Genomic DNA, 27,190 nt, shown 5'->3' with positions numbered 1-27,190 from the left:
TAAACATTGTTGAATGTAAAAGAAAGAAAAAAAACCCATTAAATGGAGTTAATTAAGCCTACAATATGATACACATATAATTTTGAATTTCGGATTAAAATAAACATAGAAAAAAATTATACACATGAAATATTCTTAAGAAAAACAGATTTTTGATCTATATAAATAATTAGTAAAAATAAGTCTTAAAAATAATTTCGGTTCAGTAAACACCAATAACAAACCTTAAAGTTTAAATACAAAATCAGTAAATATAGTTTCAATTCAAAGAAAAAAATATACGTAGTAATTAATATAGAATGAGTAAAAGTAAAACTATTTTATTAATAGAAATAAGTTCATTTAGTAAAAATAATTTATCTCCAACAAAATTTTTTATTTAATAAAAATTATTTTAATTTAGCAAAAATAAAGTGATCGAATTTGGCCTTAACATCTGTACAAAATCCTAGCACGTACAAAATACTAGTATATAAACATCATTATATAATTTTAACCCAAGGTAGTGATACTGACTTACTGAGGTAGTATTGTATATTATTATTATTTTATTTTTAAGGAAACTGTTTTTATTTAAAGAATCTTATCGAAAGGAATTGAGTATTAGGTGCTAGGCCTTATGGGGGTTACTTTTTGTTAGTTATTATACAATTGTTATCGGTGTTACTTGTAACCCTACTATATTGTAGTGGTTACTTGTTAAAGTAGAATTACTTGTAAACCCTATTTTATTTCGAGGTTACTTGTTGTTAGTTATTATACATTATTATAGCTGTTAATTGTAACCCTACTATATTCTAGGGGGTACTGGTTAAACTAGAGTTACATGTGACCCTACTTTATTTAGGGGTTACTTGTAACCTTACTATATTATAAATTATTTAATGCATACAAGGGATTACTTGTTACGCTATATTTAGTGGTTACTTTAAATTTTACATAATGTAGAAGAGTTACTTGTTCATTCATATTTTTTACTTATTAAATGATAAAAACAATGTAGATTTTACCTTGTATGTCGTTGTTGACATCAATTACTTCAATTTGTTCGTATTTGCGTTCATCTTCCAGATCCAATACCTGATTACTGGTTTGGATTTCGAGATTCATCAAAGAATATTCAATTTGCTCCATCTCTATTGATTGCTGTGAATCAGGTAATTGTTCGAATTCTTCTGTCATTGTTATTCTTGAATTTTTGGAATAATAATGGTTTGAGTTTTCAGCTCGATTTTTCCTCGTTTTTATCGCCCTTCTGGAAGAATAATTGTTTGGGTTTCGCCGCAATAAATCGTTTTTTCTAGGTTTTAGGGTTTAGGGATGTGCGCGTGTTTTTATAGTTTCATTTAGTTCAACGCATGTGTTCAATCCCGTTTTGCGCGAGTCTACTCCGTTATTTTCGCTGACATGGCAGTAGGCCACGCCATATGGCCTATTGCACCAAAAAGGCGTCTAAATAAAATGATACTGCCTCCGTTTTTAAATACTTGCTTGTTATAGAATTATCCATTGCAAGGTATGGGACTTGAGTCCCACATCGGTCACATGGGGGATTGATGTGGGATTTATATAAGACAATGGGCTCTCCTCCCCTTGAGCTAGCTTTTGGGGTGACTCTCCTATTATCCTATATCAATGGTATCAGAGCCGACCTTGGAGTGGTGGCCCACGGAGCTGGTGGCCCATGGAGTTGGTGGCCTGGAAGAAACCAGCCGTGACCAACGAGGACATCGGTCCTTTAAAGAGCCAAACTCGGAGTGGTGGCCCACGGAGTTGGTGGCCTGGATGAAGCCAGCCGTGACCACACGTGGCCGTGACCAACGAGGACGTTGGTCCTTTAAGGAGGGGCGAATGTTATAGGACTATCCATTGCAAGGTATGGGACTTGAGTCCCACATCGGTCATATGGGGGATTGATGTGGGATTTATATAGGACAATGGGCTCTCCTCCCATTGAGCTAGCTTTTGGGGTGGCTCTCCTATTGTCCTATATCATTGCTCCACTTTCCTTTTCCGGCCGTTTTTAAATACTTGCTTCATTTCCTTATTTGGAAAACTTTTACAATATACTTCGTATAATTCATTTGATATACTTAGTGAACCCAACAAAATACTCTCTCTCCTCCTATTCTTCCACTACCTTTACTTTTTACAATTTTTTTATTCTTTTAACTACCCCAATACCTCCATATTTTATTACTTTTCTTCAATTTCTCCTAAAACTCCGCGCATAGAGAAATGAAGCAAGTATTTAAAAACAAAGGAGTATTCTAGAGCCGTGCATCGCACGGTTATATATCTAGTTTTTACTTAAAGTGAGATTATTTGGAGTGAATAGGGATTTTTAGTTAACTAATCTCAAACGGTTAAAAAAAAAAAAAATACTCGGTAGAAATTATCTCTTTGAAGCCCTACTTCCTTCTCTCTCAGTTTCTTCCACTCCATTGACTCATTGAGGCGCCTTCTGATATTGAATCCTCCGCTGAAGCAGCTTCTCAGGTAACTTGTTTCCTTTTGTAATCATCATATCAATTTCACAATCTAGTGTTTATTGTTCATGTAATTTAATTTAATTGTCAGTTGGTAAATTCAAAGTTCGAATACTTGAACTTATTGTTTCTGATTACTAACGACAGAAAATAATCACGACCTAATTGATAATTGAATCAAATGTATCTTTTCTCCCTTAAATTTGTGGATTAATAGCTATCAAATTTGGTTGCTAAAGTGTTGCAGAATCCTTTAGTTTTAATGTTAGGGTTGAAGTCATTGGACAATTGATATTGGTTTACTTTGATAATTAAACTACATTTGGTTGCCAATGTGTTGCAGGTTTTTGTTTATACGATCTCCTAATGTCGGGACGGAACTTTGAAAATGAAAGTTCTTGCCCTGGCTCAGGGACGGGTCCAGTCCTTTCGGCCGAAGAGCTCGAGAGGAAAAAGAAAAAGGAAGAGAAGGTCAGTAGTGTGTGTGAATATTTATTGCCTTGTTTGATGAGTTCGGTAATGAGGAATTAAGGTTTAGGTGTTTTAAGAGTAGTGAAATAAGATAATTAATTTGCTACATCATTATTTTGCATGATTAAAACTGTGGTATTGAAAATGGTTAATGCTAAAGCAAAGTATTGTTAAGGGTTCGTTTTGCGTCACTGTGGTTTTCTATTTTTTGGTTTTTCGTTTTACAAAATCATATAATATATATCATTTAATGAATCAAAAATTAGTCAAACTTATTAAAATCATGATAAACTTGAAAACTAAAAACTAAAAAGTCGAAACACCTGTTTTTGATTTCTGTTTTTGGTTTTTTTAAGATACAGAAAACTAAAAACCAAAAACAATGACAAACAAGCCCTAATATTTTGGTTTGTTGGTGAGTTGGGAGGGAGGGAATTTGATTCAGAACGAAAGAGTGGAGTTGTTAAAACAATTCTATTGTAGTTTAGACTAAACTTTAAAAGTTTGCTTCTGTTAGGCATAGACCCTTATATTGCCACAATCGCAATTGGTCAATTGGATGTGTAAAGTGATTTGGGTATGCATCATTGAGTGTATGCCGTTCAATGTTTTAGAGTGGCATTTCAGGTTGAGATTCAACAAATCCTGTCATTGTTTTTTCTTCTACTTGTCATTTTTTTTCGTACTCATTTCTCTGGCATTTGAGTTTGTATCAAGGATACAAGGAACGAAATTCGATACGAAACGTGGGACGGAAACGGAAACGGGAAACGCTACCTTGAGTGAATCGGGAACGTTTGGTGTTTAGTTTAATATATATTTTTAAAATAAAAAAATGAAAAAACAAAGATAAATTGTATTTAAATAAAATTAAAATATTAATAACCATTAATGCATTTCGATCTCAAAATCTGATTACATAAAAACTGAAAAAACAAAGCTAAAAATGCTTAACACATGCTTAACTCTCAAGTCTCAACTCTAACTTACATCATCAAAATATTTTTAGGTTTCAATCTCCATATCTTTGCCTCTTACATGCAAATGTCATAGGTGTGGCATTAGCTTCCTGTAAATCATCTCTCCATCTCATATCCTCAAGTGCAAGTGGTGAACTCTCTATGAATGAATCCTCTGGATTAATATCCCATTTTCTATAAGGGCCTTCTTTATAGCTGCTTGTGAAACGGGAAATTAATCTAACATTACAATGAATAAAAACCAACTTGTCAGCTCGAACGGAATTCAACCGATTTCTCTTTGTATTGTGAATGAACGCATAAGTGCTCCACACCCTCTCCGCAGACGAGCTACTAATGGGCTGTGACAGAACTTTGATTGCAATCTCAGCTAATTCAGGAGTCTCCGCTCCATAAGTGGACCACCAAGAAACAGGAGACATTGTTACCGCATCTATTTTTGCAGCAAGTGACCCAAATATACCTTCTTTGGCTTGGAACTTAGCTAGTTGTTGGCGTAACATTCTTTTTTCTTCTTCAGTTTCCCCTATTTTATCAAATGCTGTTAAAACTCCATCAACAACTTCCTTATCAAAATTCGGTGCTCGCCTAGCCTCCCCTCCCGGAGCCGGAGTTTGCAAATAGTTTGAGTCATAAAAAAAAGGGTTTAATGCAAATCCTAAACAATGCATGGGAATGTTCATTTTTTCCCAACGTGATACCAAGATTTCATTCATTTTGTTCATATCATCTCTATGTTTATTATCTTTCATTACGTCTCCAACATCTCCAATCATACAATCCATTTTTTCATACACCTCTCCCATTTTTTGTCCTTCACCATCAGCAAATTTAATCATCAAGTAAATTGGCTTAGTGATAGCCAGAATATTTTCAACCTCATCCCAAAAGTCTTCGTCCCCTACAGTGGCAGCAATTTCTTTTCCCATTTCTCTTGTTTTCTCATCCCCTGAATTGACCCAATCTTTCCAAGCCCTCATAGCTACTGTAGCAGCTAATGATTCCCTACATTGGGATATTCTTTTCAACAACAAATAATGAGATGCGAACCTTGTTTTTGCTACTTTCAATAACCCAAGTCCAGATTGTGATTTAAAGATAGCATGAGCATGAGTATGATTCAAAAAATACTTCACAATGTTTTTCCCTTTAATGTACGTGTTACTAACCCATGGAAAAGCAGTAGCAATATCCTTACAGATTAGATTAAGTGTATGCACGACACAAGGGGACCAAAAAATGTGCTTGTGTACCTTTTCTATTTCTCTTCCAGCAGCCTTGCAGTTTGCAGCATTGTCAGTTACTACTTGCAGAACATTTGACGGCCCGACTTCTTCTATTGCATCAAGTAAGTAATCTGCTATAGCCTTCCCCGTTTTCTCCACCCCTGTGAAGTCATCCGCATATAGAAACATAGAACCGCGGCTATTGGATGCAACCACGTTGATTAGTGGTTCACGCTTCACATTCGTCCATCCATCGGAAACGATTGAAGTTCCTTGTGTGGTCCAAGTGTCTTTAATTGGGGCCAATTCTTTCTCGACATCTCGCTTAACTTCGTCTAGTAAGGATGTCCTTGCTCTGTCAGCCGATGGAGGCTTGTAGTCCTTTGGAGCATGGATCAAGGCCTTTACCATAGTAGAAAATTCTGGACTTCTTAATACATTGAATGGAATCCCATTAGCACAAAGAAAACGAACAATCGATTTGTCGACATCATTACGCTCAACAATACCAAATGCATCTGCTATAGGAGTGTTACTAGTTCCTGGAAGTTTATTTTTTATACTCGATTTGGATACTGATGGGGAAATACCTGCTTGCTCAGCCTCCTCAACTTTCTTTCGTATGCTTTGAAGCAATTCTCTATTCGCCATCACCACAGTACATCGAGCAATCTCTGCTTTTTTCCCAACACTACCAAAAAAATGTTGATGTATTCTTGTGTATGAGCTGCTGTATGATTTTTTGCAATGCTTGCAAGACCATTTCTTCGTTCCTCCTGCATTTTTCCCTTTCTCTCCTCCCACTATTGGAATAATTTCATCTAATAGAGGTTTTTGCTTATTGTCAGTAGTGGGCACTCCATGATTTGGTTCAGCTTCTGTAGGTTGATTTTCATTTTCCAAATCATCGAACTCTTCTGTTGAAGGTTGATTTTGTGTTTGGTTTCTTTGTGAAGTTTCAGTGGGCTTTCTTTGCTTGGATTTGTTTTTGCCAAAAGGCATTTTTGGGTGCTTGAATTTGTTTTGATTAATGGAGATGTGTTTTGTATTTTTGTATACTGAAACAGAGTAATAGACATTGAATATATAGATGATAGACTTGTAGAGTAGTTGAATGGGCATGTCGTTTGAGCTTCAAGCTTTCTGTAAATTGAAAATTGAAAATTGAAATAATGAATACGTCTCTTCATTACCTCCTTTATTTCCTTTTGATCCTTTTTCCCACTAATATTATAAACTGATATTATAAAATAATACTCCGTATAATACAATACTCCGTATATATAACCACGTATACTTTTTATAGATCAATCGTAGTATGATCAATTCCTTTTTATCGATCATTTATAGTACTCCGTATCGATCAATTCCTTTTTATCGATCAATTCCTTTTTAGACGATCAATTCCTTTTTATACGATTATACATACTTTTTATCGATCAATCGTAGTATGATCAATTCCTTTTTATCGATCATTCATAGTACTCCATATCGATCAATTCCTTTTTATCGATCAATTCCTTTTTATACGATTACATACTTTTTATCGATCAATCGTAGTATGATCAATTCCATTTTACCGATCATTCATAGTATATATAACAATATAACCCTAAAATGTATGTGACATACTATGTATGTTCATATATCCTTTTTGATCGACCACTCATAGTATATACGATCATATGCCTTTTATCGATCTGTCGTAGTATGATCAATTCCTTTTTACCGATCATTCATAGTATATATATCAATATAACCCTAATATGTATGTTCATATATCTTTTTTGATCGACCACTCATAGTATATACGATCATATGCCTTTTATCGATCTGTCGTAGTAATGATCAATTCTTTTTACCGATCATTCATAGTATATATATCAATATAACCCTAATATGTATGTTCATATATACTTTTTGATCGACCACTCATAGTATATACGATCATATACCTTTTATCGATTTGTCGTAGTATGATCAATTTGTTTTTACCGATCATTCATAGTATATATATCAATATAACCCTAAAATGTATGTGACATACTATGTATGTTCATATATCCTTTTTGATCGACCACTCATAGTATATACGATCATATACCTTTTATCGATCTGTCGTAGTATGATCAATTTGTTTTTACCGATCATTCATAGTATATATATCAATATAACCCTAAAATGTATGTTCATATATCCTTTTTGATCGACCACTCATAGTATATACGATCATATACCTTTTATCGATCTGTCGTAGTATGATCAATTTGTTTTTACCGATCATTCATAGTATATATATCAATATAACCCTAAAATGTATGTTCATATATCCTTTTTGATCGACCACTCATAGTATATACGATTATATACCTTTTATCGATCTGTCGTAGTATGATCAATTTCTTTTTACCAAACACTCATAGTATATATATCAATATAACCCTAATATGTATGTGACATACTATGCATGTTCATATATCCTTTTTGATCGACCACTCATACTATATACGATAATATACCTTTTATCGATGTTTCGTAATACGATGAATTCCTTTTTATCGATCATTCATTGTATAACACTATACTTTCTACGATCATATACTTTTTATCGATTAGTCATAGTACGAACTACGATCAATTCTTTTATTTTTAACGATCATTCATAGTATATGATACTATTATGTAGGTGTCATTCTATGTATAGTCATATATCTTTTTGATCAAATGTCGATATTATATATGATCATATCCTTTTTCGATCGATCAATCATAGTATAATTAGTTCATTTTTATCAACCACGCATAGTACGATCATATCCTTTTTATCGATTAGTCATAGTACAATCAATTCTTTTTTATCGATCATTCATAGTTTGATACTATTATATAGGTGTCATTCCATGTGTAGTCATTTATCTTTTTGATCAAATGTTGATAGTATATATGATCATATCCTTTTTCGATCGATCATTCATAGTATGATTAATTAGTTCATTTTAATCACGCATAGTACGATCATATATATCCTTTTTATCGATCATTCATAGTATAATTATTATTTAGTTATAGGTTAGTATTTTAAAATTTTAGTTATTTTTTAAAATTTTTATTTTGATGAGAAGTATTTTAATCATCCTTTGTTATTATTATTTTTGACGAGAATCATCCTTTGTTATAGACCCTCGTATAAATTATGCAAGTAATACACTTAGGAGGGCTGCACCAACACATTTAAAATTTAATTTCTTGTAATCAAAATACAAGTAATACTTTAATACGAAGTACTTTATTCTAGTAACTTGTAAAACCAGTGCACTGATACTAAAAAAAATTCAATATTGGTTGAAAATTTCAATCTTTGCTAGTTTCCCATGTGCAACCAGCCAACCACACCACACACCTTTTAAAAAAATATATATAAATGAAAAATAAATTAATAAAAAATAGATGATGGCCCCCACTCCAATAAAGAGTACTGCAACAGTTGTGCGTTTTGTACTGTAAACCGTCTTCAACCTTTGAACTCCCCGACCAATTCCTTTTCATACCTTCCTTGAATCTGAAAATTTGAAAAATATAACAAAAATCAAAATCAAGCACAGCAGAACACTCGATTTCATCATTCAAATAAAAGCCCTAACTTATTTTGATGAAAAACCTGTGACAAGTGCCTTAATTTTGCAACACTTGAAGAAGAAAAAGGAAACGCCATGACCACCGATCTGAGACGCGAACCGCTGCGATTTGGGACGCGATCGTTCCGCGATTCGGAACGAACGACTCAGGACGGGATTCGCCCTAACGTCCCACGTTCCTCGTATCACTGGTTTGTATATCTGCTGCTGAGTGTTGATTTGTTTGAATCTCTCTGCTTTTCTGTTCTTCCTCTGATAAACAATTAGTTATAGCTGTGATCCTTCATTGTGGCATGACACTAAATTGCAATGATATTTTTTCTTGTCACAGGCAAAAGAAAAAGAATTAAAAAAGCAGAAGGCAGCGCTTAAAGCACAAGCTGCCAAACTGCAGGTATACACTCTATTTTTAATTTGCATGTATTTATGAAAGAAGCCAAATTGCTGTACAATTCGACATACTTTCCCCGTTCTCTTTTAGTTGCAACATTTGGAAATTTGCACTATTCATATTATCTCAATTAACCACATATGTTGATCTATATGCGGGGCATTTAATATAGTCATGTGGGATCTAATTAGATTAATCTCAATTTATATTTTCACAAAACCAAAGCGTTATACTTCCTCCATTCTTTTTTAATCCAACATTGGGGATTTTACGTTTGCCAATACTCATTTTATAACTTTAATATCTTAAGTTGCACTTTAATAGAAATTAATAAAAGTTGATATTTTGAAAGTACATTTCGAGATAAATCTAAAAAAATCACTCATGAATATAATTCTCCAATGTATAAATCAGAACATACAATCGAAAGAGAGTGTGTGAATACTCTGAATTGTGTAAAATTCCAAATGTTGCAATTAAAATAGAATAAAAGAAGCACGAGTATTTTTTTCTTACTTATCTATAATCAGAGATAAAAAGAGCTGAAATTGCATTGGCTTATGTGAAAGTCAAAACTTTGCAACTAAAGAGAACGGAGAAAGTTAAATAAATCATTGATAATTCCTAAGGGACTATGTATAAGTTTTAGATGTGGCTGGTAAATAAATCTGGTTCAGCCTAATCATGTGATACAATTGTGTTAGACACAACAAGCAAGTAACACCTCTAAGAAGACCGAAAAGAAGAACTTAAAGAAGGATGCAAAGGAAGAGGATCCTGTGAGTTTTTTAGATCCAGAGACGTCACTTGGTGAGAAGAAGCAGCTTTCGAGTTTAATGGCAAAGCAGTATTCTCCTGCTGTAGTGGAGAAATCGTGAGTAATGTTATTTGAAGCCTCTAGTTGAATAATTTTTGTTGTGTGCTGATCTCTTTTGCAAATTGTTGGTGCAGATGGTATGATTGGTGGGAAAACTCTGGCTTCTTTGTGGCAGAGTCTAATAGCTCAAAACCACCTTTTGTGATTGTGAGTCCTCATTATTTGGCTTATTGAACTGTTTGCTAGTCTTGTAGATTTGGAGTGCTATAACTATATACTTAGGGAATTCCATGCTGTGAACTATATACTTGTTTATCCTTAGTCCTAATTGAAGTCAAAGGGAAATTTCTGGTATGAAGCAGCTGTTTATATATTTTTACTTTATTTTATAAAATTTGACTCTTTGGTTGGGTGTAAATGGTTTTCGGGGAAACAGTTCCTCATTTGCCATTGCTTGATTGAGCTGTACAAAAAAAATTGTAAAGTGTTAAATTAAAGTGTTAAATTGTCATTTTGGGGCCAATCTTTTGTGTGTGTTTGTATGTGTATCTAGTATAGATCTCCCCCCTGAAGAAGAATTTAAAATGAAATTTAAGCATACAAACATAACAAATAATTCAACTTTACGTTGATGTTTATAGAGGAGCTCTAGCAAGGTGATGGAGTCAGGGGCCTTGCCTTAACAGTATTGGCTGTTTCAGTCATTTGTGTGATTTTTTCTACGGCTTGTTCAATTTTCTTTAATCATGTTGTCATTGGTTTTGCTAGATATAAAGTAATTATTAGTGGCCTTTGGCAATTCTGTGCTTGTGTACCTGTTAATGTATGTGTGCAACTGAAACATCGAACTCGCTTTGTTAGTGTTTTATTATCGCCCTTTAGGTGGCTAGCCTACCTTGAAATTATTTGAGATTTTATCTTATTTCAACATCGATTTGTTTTTGAGTCTTGCAGGTTCTTCCACCACCAAATGTGACGGGGGCGCTTCATATTGGTCATGCTCTTACTGGTGCTATTGAGGTTTGGCTTTAATACCTTCATACCTCTCTGTAGTTTTGTGTTTTGTATGTGAAGCTTCTTATGATAGTATTTTGTTAGATGAGATACTAACCTAATCTTATGCAGGACACAATTATTCGCTGGCGGAGAATGTCTGGCTACAATACATTGTGGGTTCCTGGAATGGATCATGCCGGGATAGCAACACAGGTTAAATTTAAGATACTGTCTTTTTGTTTGATTTTTTTATTGCTGAGCCACGGAAAAGGTTGCCCTGCGAGTTTGTTGAGTGCTGTGATAAGAAAGCTATCCTAATTTATCCGTGGTTCCCTTAGGTCTGTTTTTGTATCTTATTCAAAATTTGAATATTAATGCAATCCTCTGATGCACGGGTACGCCGAAGGGTAGCCGTTTCCCGTACCGGGGACGGGTACGGTACGGGTACAGCCCAGATACGTCCCCATGGCGTACCCTCGAAAGGTGGTACGGGAAGCTATTTTGGGGACGGCTCGGAGGAGCTCGGAAACGTTTCGGGGACGGATCCTCTTCCATTTTGACGTCCCCAACCCATTTTTTTTTAAAAAAAACCCCAATTTTTCTTACGATCCGGTTGATTTTTCAAAAACCCAGAAATTGATAAGCCAAAATTCCTTGCCGACGACCACCTGCTGTGACCCACGAGGCCACGATTCCTCGCCGGCGACCACCTGCGATCCACCCCGACACCTGCGATTCCTACTACTTTTATTTCTACGGACTTCAGTTTTACTTCTCATTTTTTTTAATGTTATGTTTTTTCGTTTCAATGGTTATCTTATTATTTGAATATATTTTTTTACTTTCAATTTACTTGAGCCTTAGTCAGGGCTCCCAACAAGTCAGTGGGTTTGTCGTTTAATTTGTGCTTAGTTTTATTATTTTTTTTCTTTTCTTTTTTTGTTTTAAATGGTAATAGTTATGTGTAAAAAAAAAGGGTTAAAATTATCAAACTATCATGTGATTGAAACATTACATTAGATAAGAGTGATTTTTGTTTAAATTGTTTTGTACGAATTTTTTTTCTAAATTTTTTTTGGAAACTTTTCATGTATTTATATTTTGCTAAATTATTTTTTGCCGTATCCATGCCGTACCCATTTTTTAAAAATTTGATTTTGCCGTATCCCGTCCCCGTATCTGTACCTGTTTTTGTCCCCGTATCCGTTTCCGTGCAACCTAGATGCAATCCTCAAGAGTATTTTATTTTAAAATTCATAAAAACTATGCTACCCCATCCCTTAAAAAAAAAAAAAACTAATTCTTATTATGTTCAGAAAATAATGTTCTCACCAGTAAATAATTACTACCTTTGGTTCCTCCTTTCCTTATTGATATTTATTTAGAAGATAAAATATTGAAGGTTGTTAATATTTGCACAAACAATAGTAAAAACAAAATCAGGTGGACTAGGTGTCCTTGTAATGAGACTGAAAGTCAAAACTACAAGCTAGCCCATGTCCTCCTTATGTCTCCAATACAGTAATTTAGGAAAGTGCTGGCTGCTATGGCCGATAAAGAAGCTAAGAAATTTACTTAATCCAGCAATACATCACGTGGCAGCACCATAAAATATGCAGCCATTTCCTTCAACACTGTCACGTTATTGCAGGCTTCAAAAGTAACTTTTCATTCCCTGCACTAATTCTGCAAAATATAATCTCCAACTGCAATTCAGTAGACTGCAAAGTCTTTCTCAAACCAAGGAAGGCATGTGAGCAAGACCTGTTGTATTAACCCGGTAAGGCATGCAAATGTCAAGTGATATAGCCATTTCCAACGACCACTTTTGGAGCATATTGTCTGCACAATGCTTTCTTAAAGATCAAGCTTGCACAAAAGCTCTCACTTTAAATAGGACCTTTGATTTCTTATTTTTGCAAAGTTTAGAGATTATCTAGGGTATATTCTAGCCATAGCTACTCTGTACTATTTAAACTATTAAAAAAAAAAAAATAGTTGCTAGGGTTAGTATATACCCTTATATTCCAACTTCGGTCACTGGTGTATCGTTTTGCACAAAGTAGTTGGTAATGTAAAGGGTAAAGTCCTCAGGTCTTAATGTTTAGCACCCACATGTGTGAGTTTTCTCTAAAACCAATTTTTTAATATTAAAGAACTTATTTGATCAACTTGGTATATTAAATGTAGTTATTGACTAATGAACCAATTACAACAACAAGATTTTCATAATGTTTTTGGATTTACTTCTTCATTATTTACTCCCTGAATCAACAAAATTTCACTATTGGAAAATTCAGTTATTTCTACACTTATATTTAGTTTTCCTTGTTAACTTCAGCTTCCCAAATTGACTGTATAAGCTAGTCTCTGATTATTTTGAAGATCGTGTAAATTCTAATTGTATCTCCTTGCTGTTGATATTCTTTTTGTACAATTTATTTATTTATTTATTTAAAGACGCTGAAAACATTGCCTGAAATCAGCTCCTTAAATTATAAACTTGAAGCTCGAAAGGGGTTGAAGTGGATCAAAGCCTTTATGCCCCGCACTTCCTTGATTTTTTCTCCACTTATAATCAATTTTGGTTCATGTAGCCGACCCCACTTATGGGATTAAGGCTTTGATTGATTGATCTCTTGGCTCTAAACCTGTCTTTATTTTATCTGGCACCTTCTGTTCTGCTGTTTCACAAGCTCAGTTCTTCTGCTGGTTTTCTTAATTCCTTTTTATTTCAATTTTACATCACAACATTTATGAAGAGCACTTTTCATGATTGGCTCACAGCTTTATTATAGTTTAAATATCTGCCAATCTGCGCCCGCATGATCCTCATGTTTTCAATAAAGCTTGACTATATTGATTTGTTAAATTTTGCAGGTGGTTGTCGAAAAAAAGATAATGCGTGAAAGAAAGCTTACCAGGCATGATCTTGGCAGAGAAAAGTTTGTTTCAGAAGTGAGTTTCTTGTCCTTTCTTTCCATTTTAATAATATTTTTGTCAAGTATGAGCTAAGATGAAATTCTTGTTCTTTCGTTATTCTTTTGTAACACAAGGTTTGGAATTGGAAAAATGAGTATGGTGGCAAAATCTTGAAGCAGCAGCGTCGCCTTGGCGCATCAATGGATTGGTCCAGAGAGGTTTTATTTATTTATTTATTTTTTATCTCTGTTTTTTCGTTTTTGTTTTTCTTTTTCTGATTTAATTGTTTAGAGCAATTGATGTATATGTATATTGGCTGTTCATCTTTGTTTTCTTTTCTTCCTTTCTGCTGTCTGCAGTGTTTCACAATGGATGAGAAACGATCAAAGGCAGTGACAGAAGCATTTGTGAGGCTGTACAATGAGGGTCTTATCTATAGGTATGTTTGACTACATGATTTGCTTGGCATCTGTGGTGCACTTCTGGCTCCTTTTTTAACTGATAAGCGGAGGCTGTTTCTAGCTGGAACACTAGCCTTGATGTGGGAAGCAATGTGTTTCTTTTTCCTCTAAATGAGCTGAAAGTAGGGAAATTAAATCAATTTGGAGTTTGAAGCAATTCTTGTCTACTGAGTATACAACTGTACATTTGAATTTTGAATTTTTAAAGGACATCTCAGGCTAATTACTGGACATTAAATCTACCTGAGTATTTAATTATTTTTTTGGCAATAAATAAATTTCATTTATAACCAAGAATAGTAACAAAGTTACTGTAAGCAATAACACCTCATCCTCTGAACAACTAACTACCAAAATCTGAATTGTTTATTGTTCATGGCATATGTGATACTTATATCATTTTTAGAATAGATCTAAATCCTTGGAGAGTGGAGATTGAGAGTATAATTTATGATTGTACAGATCCTAAATTTTCATCTCCTGGACACAGGTTATGTGGAAATAGGTTGTGTTTACATATTACTTCCTCCGTTTCTGTTTAGTTGACACTTTCAATTTAGGCACACATATTAAGGAGAAAAGAATTAATGATAAAGCAAATGGGATAGACTAGTAAATGCAAAGTATAAAATTTATCCAAAAAGGAAACATGTCAACTAAAAATAAACTTCCTAAAAAATACATGTCAACTAAAAAAACGGAGGTAGTATTAGATACTGATGTAATGAAAGATCTTAATGGCCCATGCTATCTTATCTGTGGTTCAGTAAGTGCAGTCCTTATTTTAATCATGTGTCTGTTAATATTGGACACTAATGGCTTCATCCTCATAGTTTATTATATATTTCCCTTTATAGCTTCTTGCAATTCTTCTGATATATTGGTATCCCATTCTTGGTGCATTTGACTATTCAGAGAAGATTTCAGTGTTTTGAACTACATACATTTCCTTATTCTCTTATCCCTTTTTGTATTGTTGCAACGAAAACAGTAAATTGAATTTGTTTTTTTTGCGAAATTTGATTCTCCTGAGTTAGTTAAATAAAGTTGCCAAAAAAAGTCCGTACCTCATGAAAACTGATTAATAAAATATTGGTTGACAGTATCATTTGACATTTTGTCATGACATTTAGCATATTTTCTTATATAGCAATATGCTTAAAGTTCAACTTATTTTTATATCCTGAAGATCCTGCATCTTGCAGTCAATTTAAATGAAAACAACTCGGTTGCTTGACTTTTGAAGATGTCCTAACATATAATATATATGGAATTCAGTGTTTTGACCAAATTATTCTTTCTTCTGCTAAATGTTGATGATATCTGAATGGCTTAACTTCAAATGAAACTAAGCTCCAGCCTCCTACAAGCTCAGCTTCAAATGTACTTTAGGGATATTTCATTTAGTTGGAAATGTACCAGATTGAATCTTGATGTGAAATTTTATTTATTTTTAATTTATTGTTTCTTGTTCTTGTTGGCTTTAGGGATCTACGATTGGTAAACTGGGATTGTGTGTTGAGAACTGCAATATCTGATATTGAGGTTTGTTCATTCTTTCCATGATGTGCTTATTGGACATGCTCTGCCATTTTCTGAAAGACATGTGGTATTTTTAGGTGGACTACGTTGATCTGAAAGGAAGGGAAGTGAGAAAAGTTCCTGGATACGAAGATCCTGTAGAATTTGGTGTCTTGACATCATTTGCGTATCCATTAGAAGACAATCTTGGTGAGATTGTTGTTGCCACTACTAGAGTGGAAACAATGTTGGGTGATACAGCAATTGCTGTACATCCTGATGATAGCAGGTACAAGCACTTGCATGGCAAAGTGGCCATACATCCTTTTAATGGAAGAAGAATCCCAATTGTTTGTGATGCAATACTTGTTGATCCAGCATTTGGGACTGGTGCTGTCAAGGTATGAATTCCCTTTGCATCTTATGTTTTCTACCTTGATCTTCTCTGCCCCCTCCCCTCTGATTTCTGTGAATTTTAAATGCTTTATTTCATGCTTTTGTAGATCACGCCTGCCCATGATCCTAATGATTTTGAGGTTGGGAAACGTCACCAACTCGAGTTCATTAACATCTTCACTGATGATGGGAACATAAACAGCAATGGGGGCCCAGAATTTGCAGGGTTGCCACGATTTAAAGCTCGTGTAGCAATAACTAAAGCATTGGAAGAGAAGGTATGGCTGTTCTGATCTCCTCCCTGCTTATTGTGGCTGCTTCTGTTGAAGTGTAATGTCTGTGATAGATATAGGGGAAGTTTGTCGTATCTTGATGCCTAGTTAGCAATTTAGCATAGTCAGGAAGCCTGTTTTGGAGGAGCTAGGCCCCATGGCTAGTCAGTTCAACATGTTTTGAAAATATGTGTACTTGTTTTCGTTGTTCATTTGTCATTTTACAAAATCTTATCCTTATTCGTTCCTTGTAGTGTGCTCAGCACGTTCATTTTCCGTTACTCTCCTGTCCAGTGTCGATTGTTCTGGCACGTATTGTGCTATACTATTTTTTTGATACATATTCAAATTTTCTTATCTTAGGTTTTATTTTTTTATTTTTTTTATTTTTTATTTTTATGTATATCAGGGTTTATATAGAGGTGCTAAGGACAATGAGATGCGTCTTGGAATTTGTTCAAGAAGTAATGATGTTGTGGAACCATTGATAAAGCCTCAGTGGTATGTCAACTGCAGCTCTATGGCTAAGGATGCCCTTGATGCTGTTATTGATAGTGATAACAGAAAGATTGAGATCATCCCAAAAACCTATGAAGCTGATTGGAAAAGGTATGTCAAATCTCTATCCTCTCTGAAATGTTGTTTGTATTAAGATTATTGATACTGATAGAGTTTTTCCTCTTGGAAGGTGAAAGTAGTATAATGATTGCATTCTAGTGAGTGCAGTGTTGTTGTTGTTATTGTTGCTGTTGTTGTTTCCCTGGAAGTTGGCAGTAGTACTATGATATATTTCTAGTGACTTCTTGGTGCAACATTCTAATTATTTGACGATTGAAGTAGTAATCAGTTGTTTTTCCAATTGCAGAGTTAGACAATACATTAATTTCTAATCTATCTGTTCTGCAAGACTTCTACTTCCTCCATTCTCTTTTAGTTTCAAAGTTTTGACTTTCATGCTTGTCAATGCATAAATTCAACCCTATTTGTCTCTAATTATACTTGAGTAAATTTATAGAAAATTTTATATAATGAAAATATGATTTCAAGCAAATCTAACTAGATTAACATGAATATACTTCCCAACATATAAGTCAATAAAGGTGGTCAAATGGACAAACATGAATTGTGCAAATTTACAAAAGTTGCAACTGAGTAATAGAGAACGGAGGAAGTACATAGCTTTATGTATACCCATAAATATGTACTCCATTTATTTTTGTTCTTCCCACTTGCTTGAGGTACGCAGACCAATTAAAATATTTAAGATAAGGTGGCTGGTTCATGGGTAATAAATTAAAGGCTGATAGAGTAGAAGAGAGAAAGTGGTAGGTGGATGTAGTGTTAACAAAAATTGGGAAAAAGTTAAAGCAGGAAAATAATAAAGAGGGATTATATACTTAACTGGGAGTTTAAATTTCCGAATTCACTTTTCAAGTGATAGAGAAGGGAAGCATTGCTCTAAATGCTCTCCTTTGTATCTTTTGCAAAATCAACAATTGAAGGGAAAATAAATGCACTCTTTTTTTTTTTTATATATTGGTTTCGTATCATGGTGAAGGTGAAGCTTGTTTATGATAACTGTATCGTTTTTGTGTCATTATTACCATAATAATTGTTATTGGCTATGTAGCTACCTTTCCAAATCCTTTTACTTGCTTTTATTTTTGTGTTGTTTTTGTGTTTTTATTTCATTATTGATGGAGTCATATTTTTGCAGATGGCTTGAAAATATTCGAGACTGGTGCATCTCTAGGCAACTTTGGTGGGGCCACCGCATACCTGCTTGGTATGTTACATTGGAGAAAGATGAACTGAAGGAACTGGGTGCTTATAATGACCATTGGGTAGTCTGTCGAAGTGAGGAAGAGGCACAAGCTGCGGCTACCAGAAAATTTGCTGGGCAGAAGTTTCAGATTACTCAAGATCCTGATGTCCTGGATACTTGGTTCTCCTCTGGTCTCTTCCCGTTGTCTGTTTTGGGCTGGCCAGATGAGACCGATGATTTGAAGAATTTTTATCCAACTTCAGTTCTTGAAACTGGACATGACATTCTTTTTTTCTGGGTCGCCCGGATGGTAATGTTGGGGATGAAACTTGGAGGGGATGTACCTTTTAGAAAGGTAAACCTGGTTTCTTGGTCTATTGGGCAATAATGCTATATATTAATATGGCTGCATGTTGACGTGAAGTTTCTCTTCGTTTTATGTTTTAGATTTTATGAAGTTAGTATATGTATTCGTTGCTTTGCATTTTCATCCTGCATGGGAAGAACAGTTTTTTCTTTGATGTATTGATTATAGGATGTTATCCTTTTTTGTTACTAATAGAAGAGCTCAAATGTCAGTACTGTGCTAGTTTGTCATGATAGGGGATATTGACATTTGCTTTTGACACATGCTTGACATGTTTTGTATTGACCTATTGCTAATTCACCTATTGTTAACTTGATTCATGTGTTTATATATAGTTTTGCCTTGTAAAGATAATGATTTGAACTTTGTAGGTTTATCTTCATCCCATGATCCGTGATGCACATGGGCGTAAGATGTCAAAATCATTAGGAAATGTTGTGGATCCTCTTGAGGTTATAAATGGGATCTCTCTAGAAGATCTTCAGAAGAGACTAGAGGAAGGAAACTTGGATCCCAGTGAGCTTTCCAGAGCCAAAGATGTACAGAAGAGAGACTTCCCAAATGGCATTCCAGAATGTGGTGCTGATGCTCTTCGCTTTGCTCTTGTTTCATACACTGCTCAGGTCTGTGCAAAATGCCATAATCTATCCAAAAGATTGAAATTTTTGTTTGAAAGGGATTTATTTTTTATATTATTACTGATGATATTTCCTACTTCAGTCTGATAAAATAAATCTAGATATTCAACGGGTTGTTGGGTACCGTCAATGGTGCAATAAACTGTGGAACGCTATCAGGTTTGCTATGAGCAAACTTGGAGATGATTACTCTCCTCCAACCAGTATAGATCCCAACGTCATGCCATTCAGTTGCCAGTGGATACTCTCTGTCCTGAACAAGGCTGTTGCTAAAACTGTATCATCTCTTGAGGCATATGAGTTCTCTGATGCTGCTACTACTGTGTATTCATGGTGGCAATTCCAGCTCTGTGATGTTTTTATAGAAGTAATCAAACCCTATTTTGCCGGCAATGAGGAGTCATTTGCAGCTGCAAGAGGTTTTGCTCGTGATGCATTATGGGTTTGCCTTGATAGTGGGCTTCGACTGTTACATCCATTTATGCCATTTGTGACAGAAGAATTATGGCAGAGGCTTCCTCAACCAAGAGATGCTATAAGGAAAGAATCTATTGTGATTAGCGAGTATCCTTCTGTCATACAGGTAAATTCTGATGTATTTCTGGCTTCCTAGTTTGGTCCTTACTCCTAAGCAGTTGCATTCTTTCTTTCCTGCAAGTATGTACTATTATTTTCATTGAAATCCTGTGGCTGGTTTAATGATGAGCTGCTTTCGTATGCACTACAATATTGCAGTCCTGGACCAATGAGAGTGTTGAGCAGGAGATGGAGCTGACTGAGTCTGTTGTAAAATCTCTGAGGAGTCTTAAGTCATTATTACCTGCTAAAGAAAGACATGAAAAGTAAGTGGTTTAAGCAAATTATCTACTTCATTTTCATATATATATATATAAATATATTGTGATGAGTCATACAAATGTAAGGAAATTCTGTGGAACAATGTGCTTAAGGCTGTCTTATACATTGACCATTTATTTTGAAAATCATATAATGCTCTTTTAGGTGGGCAAATCTAGACCACAATCTTCCTTTCTAAGCAGCTTTAAAATTGTTTATGCAATTATTTATGTGTAATCTGTATCATAATAAAATAAGCATTGGATGAAATAATAATCTCATTTCAGTATCTTCCATAAAATGAAATATTACTTACATTGACAGACTTGAACATGATAACCTCAAGCTTTGATGTCCTCTAATCCATCTTACTCTTGTGGGTTCTTTTTCCAATTATAAGGATATATGATTAGTATGTGTTGGATATATGATTAGTATGTGTTGAAAAATATGTGTGTTAAGATGGAAATATTTCTGTGTATAATAACTTTGATAAGAATAGAATTACTTATTCCCTCATCTGTTATAACATTTCCCCCACCAAATTTATATCACACGTCTGATCACAATAATTGTTCAAAATTTGGCAAATGTAGCACATTGATACACATTGCTCGGAGCATTGTTCAAGCCATTCACAAGTTTTTTTTTTTTTTTTTTTTTTTTTTTTTTTTTTTTTTTCTCTCCCCTATTATGGGTCTTATCATCTTATGTGTATAATTCCCAAATACTATATATTTTACTTTGAATGTCCACTAGTTCAATCGTTTTTCTAATTCTTTTATAACAACTTTAAACTTATTTGAGAGAGGTTTTTCTATTCTACACCTTTTTGGGCTAGTTAGTACAATATGACATCCTTATTAGTCCCTTCTTTTTTTTTTCCTTGCTTGATCATGCTCTCTTGCTCTATTGTTCTGTAACATCATGTGCTCATTGATGGGTCCTTTGTTCCCCAAAGTTGTTATCTGGAATGGTTGCTGCCACCACTGCATGAACAAAACCTGTCTTTCTACCCAAATTCTGATTCCATATCCCAGCACCAGCAGTAGCACTAGCACTAGCACTAGCAGTAGCACTGTTCCATCATTATGTTTCTTTAAAAGCTGTAGCATCTTTGTTGATCAAAGGTTTGTTCAATAACACCATGATTTTTGTATACCAGTGCTAGCACAGTTGCAATGTCGTGGCATACACTCTTTCCACTGCAAATCACTGTCTATGTATTCCTTTTTGAGATGTTCCAATTAAGTTGCTACATAGATATAGTGATATATGTTTTCATCCCCTCTAAAGTTGGTCCCATATCTACCCACCACTTTCTTCTCTCTACCTTATTATTTTTCTTTTTTTCAAACTTTGTATAAAGCATATTTAGCAACATTTTGGGATTGAGGGACTTGAGGGGGTGTACTTAAATTGCAATTCCTCAGTTATTTTTATAATTTTCATCATCTTCATTATTTGTTAATGCAAGCGTTCATTTATGTGTTCTTCAGGAGACAAGCTTTTGCAATTTGCCTGAATGAAGAAGTTGCAGACAATGTTCGGAGTCATGAGTTGGAAATTTTAACACTTGCTGGCCTGTCATCTTTAAAGGTGTGCAATCTATTGTAAATTTGTGATTAGATACTTTTATGATTTTCCTAATCAGATGTTGGTTCAAGTTTTCTGCATGTGGTTTGTTCTGTATCTTGATCAATCGATTGCATTTATTCTATTTTGGTGAGGATTGGTGTGTGTTGTTAAGGATTCCATCTCTTTTTTTTTTTTCAAATTCTTTTAGCAGTATAGAAATGCAACTTTTTGTGACACCATTAAAATTTAAAATTATACACATGGAGCCTTCACACATGCTACTGCTCACAAGGATTGTCTTTCTAGAAAGCAGGGTTACTGTTGGAGAATGTAGTAGTTTTTTTAGATCCTTGAATGTGAAGCAACTCTGGATCAAAGTCTTGGGAACTCTTCTTGCAAGGCTTCAACCACTCGCTTAAATTTTACAAGCCCAAGTACCTTTTCTGCTCAACATTCTTTTTTATCTTTCCACCTCTTTTCTTTTGTTAGTGATATTTTCAAACAGGACGAATCCTGCTATTTCTTCTTCTCCCCTCTTTGAGATTCAATTGTAAATTTCACCTTCAGATTGCCTTCCTGATTAATGATAACAATCTGTATCCATTATTTTCATCTGTCTTTGAGGTTTTGCTGCACAAATCACCCTCATCTTTATTTCTTCCTCTCCCCTCCTTGAGATTCAATTATAGTTTGTCACCTGCAAAGTTCCTGATTAATGGTTCCAGTCTATCTAGCCCTCCATCATTTTCATCTGTCTTTGAGGTTTTGTACTGATATTGTCTTTGAACTTTTGTACTGAATTGTAATCTCTGCTGCACAAATTACCCTCGCCAATACAACTCAATTGCAGCATGGCGACCTATGTATTCTAAATAATTCTAACAGTCAGCATAATAATATCTAGAAAATGGAATATAAGCATCGTGATTAGTGAGACTCCAAGAAAGATTTTAAATTTAACTTGGAAAGCCATTTGGGGGGGGGGGGGGGTCTGCTAGAAGAGTCTAAAGCGCCAACTTGGATTTGTGACCTGTATTGAGGTTGATTGAGGGTCTTAGTGAACTCGTAGATATTATTCGTATGTAGCAAGCCTCCAACATATGGAATGCTCAAGTTGGATGCTTGAAAAACAAAAAGAAATGAATTGTTTTGAGGAGTCTTAGGGTCACTGTTGAACCTTTTAACAAAGTAGGAGAGTATATCAAGGGTTTTTCAAGAATGGGTTACAGACTTACAAACCTTACAGTCAAGAAATGAAATGATAAGAATTTGACAAAGAAACGAAATGATAAGGATTGAGTAACATAACTAAGATAACTAAGAGAATAAAGATTGAAAGAAAGATGGGATAGACTGGGATTTCTACGATTAGGTGATTTTTGTATCATAGATATATTAAGACCCTATCTTATACAAGTTTGGGATCGATTAGAATTCTATATGAGGCAGAAAATTGATCATGACCCAAAACATTTAACCAAAAAGATGCCCAACGGAAGTTTAGATTAAATATGCTGTGCTGCCATAACTTTTGGCTTGCAAACTATTTTAGGACAAAACTAGTTAGATAAATGTTGGGGCTATTGTTCCATGGGTTACGCGCCTTGTAGTTCCTTCTAGAACTCTGACTACGACTTCCAAAATTTTGATCCAAATAGCATTGTAGGAGACAGGCTACATGAGAGGTAAGGCTTGGGCTCTTAGATATCTAGGATCAGGTTAATTACGAAAAAATAAAAATGCAGTTATGGGAGACAATCCTAAGGCTCAACACTCATTGGCTAAGATGGTTTAAGATTTTTAAATGAAACTTCTAAGTTTAGGGCTCTTGGAGATCTAGCCTTAAGCATAAAACATGTCCATCCCTTCAGAAAAAAAAGCATAAAACATGTCCATTGAGGTGTAATAGTGGTGTATACATTATGCTTGATAGAAATAGTGTTATTAAATTCAATTATCATATAGGTTTAATCATTTATATTGTAACTTTACAGGAATCCTCCCCATCATTCCTCAAGTTGTAGCCAAGGGGAAAGTATCTTACATGAATTGCACACTTGTAAAGTTGCAATCTCTTGTATTAGATATACATTTTTAATGTTATTGATATGCATTTTAATATTCAAGAAATATTAATTATTATTGGACCCTGTACCCACTTGATGGATTTGATTGTATGATTCAGCCCTTTGGTATAGGCTTTTTAAATACCTTTATCGGGAGCTAGGGACGGGGCCTTTATAGGTGTCTACAAGCATTCATATTTTGGTAGATGTGGACTAGCAGATCGAAATTTATATTTCATGATAAATTTAATGTACTCCTTAGAAACACAACATAGGACAATGAAATCATAAGAGATGCAAATACTGGTCTCTTACCTTACGCCTCATGTTGTTCAAGTACTACCTTGTAAGGCTCAGGGGTTTGTTACTCTTTTCGATTTTCATATATTTTCATAAATTATCTGGTGAAAAAAGTCCCAGTTTCCTTACAGGTTGAGATTCCCTTGTCTCCTGTCACCTATCAGGGATTATGCCCAGCTAATTTCCAGGATAAAAAAAGATAATTTTTTTTCTTTCTATAATTTACCATAGCCCCCTTAACAGTGTAGGTCTGTAGGCATTCCTGATTCCTGTGGCAATGAAATTCTTGGCTAGTTTTGGATCTGCTGTGTTTTTCTTCTTAGAAAACTGAACTAGTTCCACTCTGAGCCCTATTGTTTGGTTTTTTTCTCTCTTTTAAAAAACTTTTACATAGAGGCCTCATGTCAATGCTGGTCTTGGTAATTGATTGGACTGCACACTATCCTAGAACGATCATGCTTTCTTATTGGTGCTTTTATGCTTTACTTAGAAACTTTTAGAGTGTATCTAACAAAACCAGACCCGTTAGATGATCAACTCATTGTATATCTAGTAGAGTTTTTTATTTTTTGTTATTTCTAAGCAAAATGACTCCCTCTTGTTTGTTTATTGATAGTAGACTTAGAAGAGCTTGGAATGCTTTCCTTTTTGCTATTCTATATTATCTTTCCATGGCTGAATCTTACTGCTTTTGGTTATAACAATTTATCTTATAACTTGGATTTTGCAGATTGTGAATGAGAATGAAGCTGCTCTTGCCAGGTGTTCACGAGACGTTGTAAATGCATACATCAGTGTTTATCTCGAGCTTAAAGGAACAATTAATGCAGAAGTAGAGCGTGAGAAGCTCAGTAAGAAGATGGAGGAAACAAAGAGGTGAGTGTATGCTCAATAACATTTTGAATGTTTCCATTCTTTTAAATTTAGTTTATTTCATCTTTTCTGTTGTTTTTTTCCCCAAGTTATCCTATACCTATTTTTTCATGTAGAGTTTTCTAAAGTGCAACACCTCTTTATACTAGGGGCTATCAGATTTATTTTTTATTTTTTATTTATTTTTTTTCTTCTTCTCTATCATGAGGATTCCTGTTTGTGAATGATGCTTTTGTTTCATTTGTGATGATTAAACTGTTTATGATGTACAGGCAAAAAGAGGCTCTGGAAAAGATGATGGATGCCTCTGGATACAAAGAGAAGGTACGGCCTCAAATCCACGAGGAAAATATGGAAAAATTGACCAAACTTGTCCAAGAGGTCTTGTCACTTGAAAAGGCAAGTGAGCATCTTGAAAAAGATATCGCTGCCCAAGCAGCTATGGAGAAGTAGAGGGAAATACTGAGCTGATCTTATTTCAGATTTATATTATGCATTATTCCAATTATTGTTAATTACATGGAAGCAACGTATCAATGATTCAGGAAGTTAAACATTGTACTCTTTTAGTGATCATAAGGTCAAATTTTGGTTACATTTTATATGATGTCAGTTGTTTTTCCCCTCTAGAAATGAGCTTAAGACTTAAACTGTTGTGTGATCAGATGACATTATTGATTATACAGTATTGTTAAAATCTGCAATTTTGTTTCAAGTATACATGCAAATGGTTTCGACTTTGTGAACAATGCTTGTCAATGTGCCTTTGGTACTCTCTTTACTCTTCAAGCAGATTTCACGAAGCCAATGGAGCTCAGGAAAAAAAAAAGTGAGTTTTTGCGGCATTAACACTTACTGCCACAACCCTCTATATAATAATAAGAGGTTGATTATAGTGATGTAGAGATTAATTACTGTTAAATTGTTAATGAACTAAGTTTGATCTCATATGATCTAAGGGTTTTTTTTTTTTTTTTTTCAATGATACTGTCGTTTTATATGAAAATAAAATCAGCTAACATCATCAAATAGAAATTTATGTAAAAGTATTTATTTAATCAATATGTCTGCATCATTAATAGAAATGTAGTTTTTTTTGACAAATAATAAAAATGTAGCCCTGCCAAAAGATGCATCATTAACAAAAATGTAGTATTTATTTAATCAAAAGATGCATAAAATCTCAAGACAGGTACGTTTATTTTCAGGATTAATGTATGTTCATCATTTTGATGTCAGACTAAATTTTAAGGACTTGATTCAGTTCACCAATAACCATATGTTCTTTACATGCATGTAATTAAATTGTACGTATTACATATATCTTACAGTATGTATATGTAGTCATAACCAACATTAAATTGATTATAATTATTGCATTGAATTATGGAACGAACGATGATGAGTGATATCTGATGTATGTTTGTAGGAGAAGCAGCAAACAAACAGATTCTGATGGATCCACCTCCGCTTGTTTAGGACTTCAGGTTCTCCTTATCTGTTACTTGTTGTTTTTATCTACACTACTCACACTCGCACCCACACACTCCATCTGTGAGTCTCTGAATATCCTTCTCTTCTGGAATTTATATGAATGACATACAACTCACACTTGGCCAAAAATGTCAATTGCTGAACTTCAATTTTTTTTTTTATCTGGACTGTGCTCTTTGGAAGAAAAGTGAAGGGGGGTAACAAGCTAAGGGGATGATAACGATAACTCAAACAAATTAAAATTTTTAATCTATGTGCTTAGAACGAAGAAGGTTTAGATTTCTAACAAGTATACATTCAAGTGTACATATTTGTATAAAATGGCTACATTCTTACATCAACAAAATGTCATGTATTGGCACACCAGATGATAATAAGCGAGAATTCTATGTAAGATGGTGCAACCTTAAAACCCTGAATAGCACTAGTATATATGAGATGCCTCTTCTCATATCATATATACTACCTTCTCATCCTCATTTTTTCAAAGCTGGAGCTCTAATTGCACTAGTATGATGATATTTCTTTATTGATATTTTTGGCGCTGTTATGACGCAGCTGAGAGTTTCTAGCATATTAAGCAATTCTCCTTGTGTGCTGGTCCTTAACTGACATGTACCGCAATGTCTACTCTCAATCTCAGCTCGGTAAGCAATGTATTTTTACCTTGATATGAAGATTTCTTATTTTCTTCA

General features: G+C 34.4%; 1 protein-coding gene and 1 long non-coding RNA gene across 2 annotated transcripts; one reads left to right on the top strand and one right to left on the bottom strand.

Moving 5' to 3' along the window:
* Positions 1–2,376: 2,376 nt before the first annotated feature.
* LOC145601007 (valine--tRNA ligase, mitochondrial 1-like) lies at positions 2,377–25,721 on the top strand. The gene is made up of 21 exons (XM_081656907.1): positions 2,377–2,499; positions 2,833–2,960; positions 9,133–9,195; positions 9,897–10,066; positions 10,144–10,216; positions 10,964–11,029; positions 11,135–11,218; positions 13,886–13,963; positions 14,062–14,145; positions 14,287–14,366; positions 15,876–15,933; positions 16,008–16,310; positions 16,413–16,583; positions 16,987–17,186; positions 18,295–18,697; positions 19,081–19,332; positions 19,430–19,930; positions 20,083–20,189; positions 21,684–21,783; positions 24,859–25,004; positions 25,274–25,721. Exons 2-21 carry the CDS (start codon positions 2,856–2,858, stop codon positions 25,452–25,454), a joined length of 3,225 nt encoding a protein of 1,074 aa, XP_081513033.1. The 5' UTR covers positions 2,377–2,499; positions 2,833–2,855; the 3' UTR covers positions 25,455–25,721.
* Positions 8,382–8,989, bottom strand: LOC145602857 (uncharacterized). The gene is made up of 2 exons (XR_014104631.1): positions 8,825–8,989; positions 8,382–8,725 (listed from the first exon to the last, which is right to left on the bottom strand). It is a non-coding gene; the product is annotated as an uncharacterized LOC145602857 (long non-coding RNA).
* Positions 25,722–27,190: the final 1,469 nt, after the last annotated feature.

Source organism: Chenopodium album, chromosome 21 (genome assembly GCF_948465745.1).
Source record: "Chenopodium album chromosome 21, dcCheAlbu1.1, whole genome shotgun sequence".
Classification (NCBI taxonomy): Eukaryota; Viridiplantae; Streptophyta; class Magnoliopsida; order Caryophyllales; family Amaranthaceae; genus Chenopodium; species Chenopodium album.
This window is presented reverse-complemented; position numbering and strand designations above follow the sequence as displayed.

Bases quoted from the DNA above. Each gene is read 5' to 3' on its own strand.
- LOC145601007 (XM_081656907.1), top strand. From the start codon at position 2,856: ATGTCGGGACGGAACTTTGAAAATGAAAGTTCTTGCCCTGGCTCAGGG. The intron at 10,067-10,143 runs GTGAGTAATGTT...TTGTTGGTGCAG, and splicing joins CCTGCTGTAGTGGAGAAATC to ATGGTATGATTGGTGGGAAA. The intron at 13,964-14,061 runs GTGAGTTTCTTG...TTGTAACACAAG, and splicing joins GAGAAAAGTTTGTTTCAGAA to GTTTGGAATTGGAAAAATGA.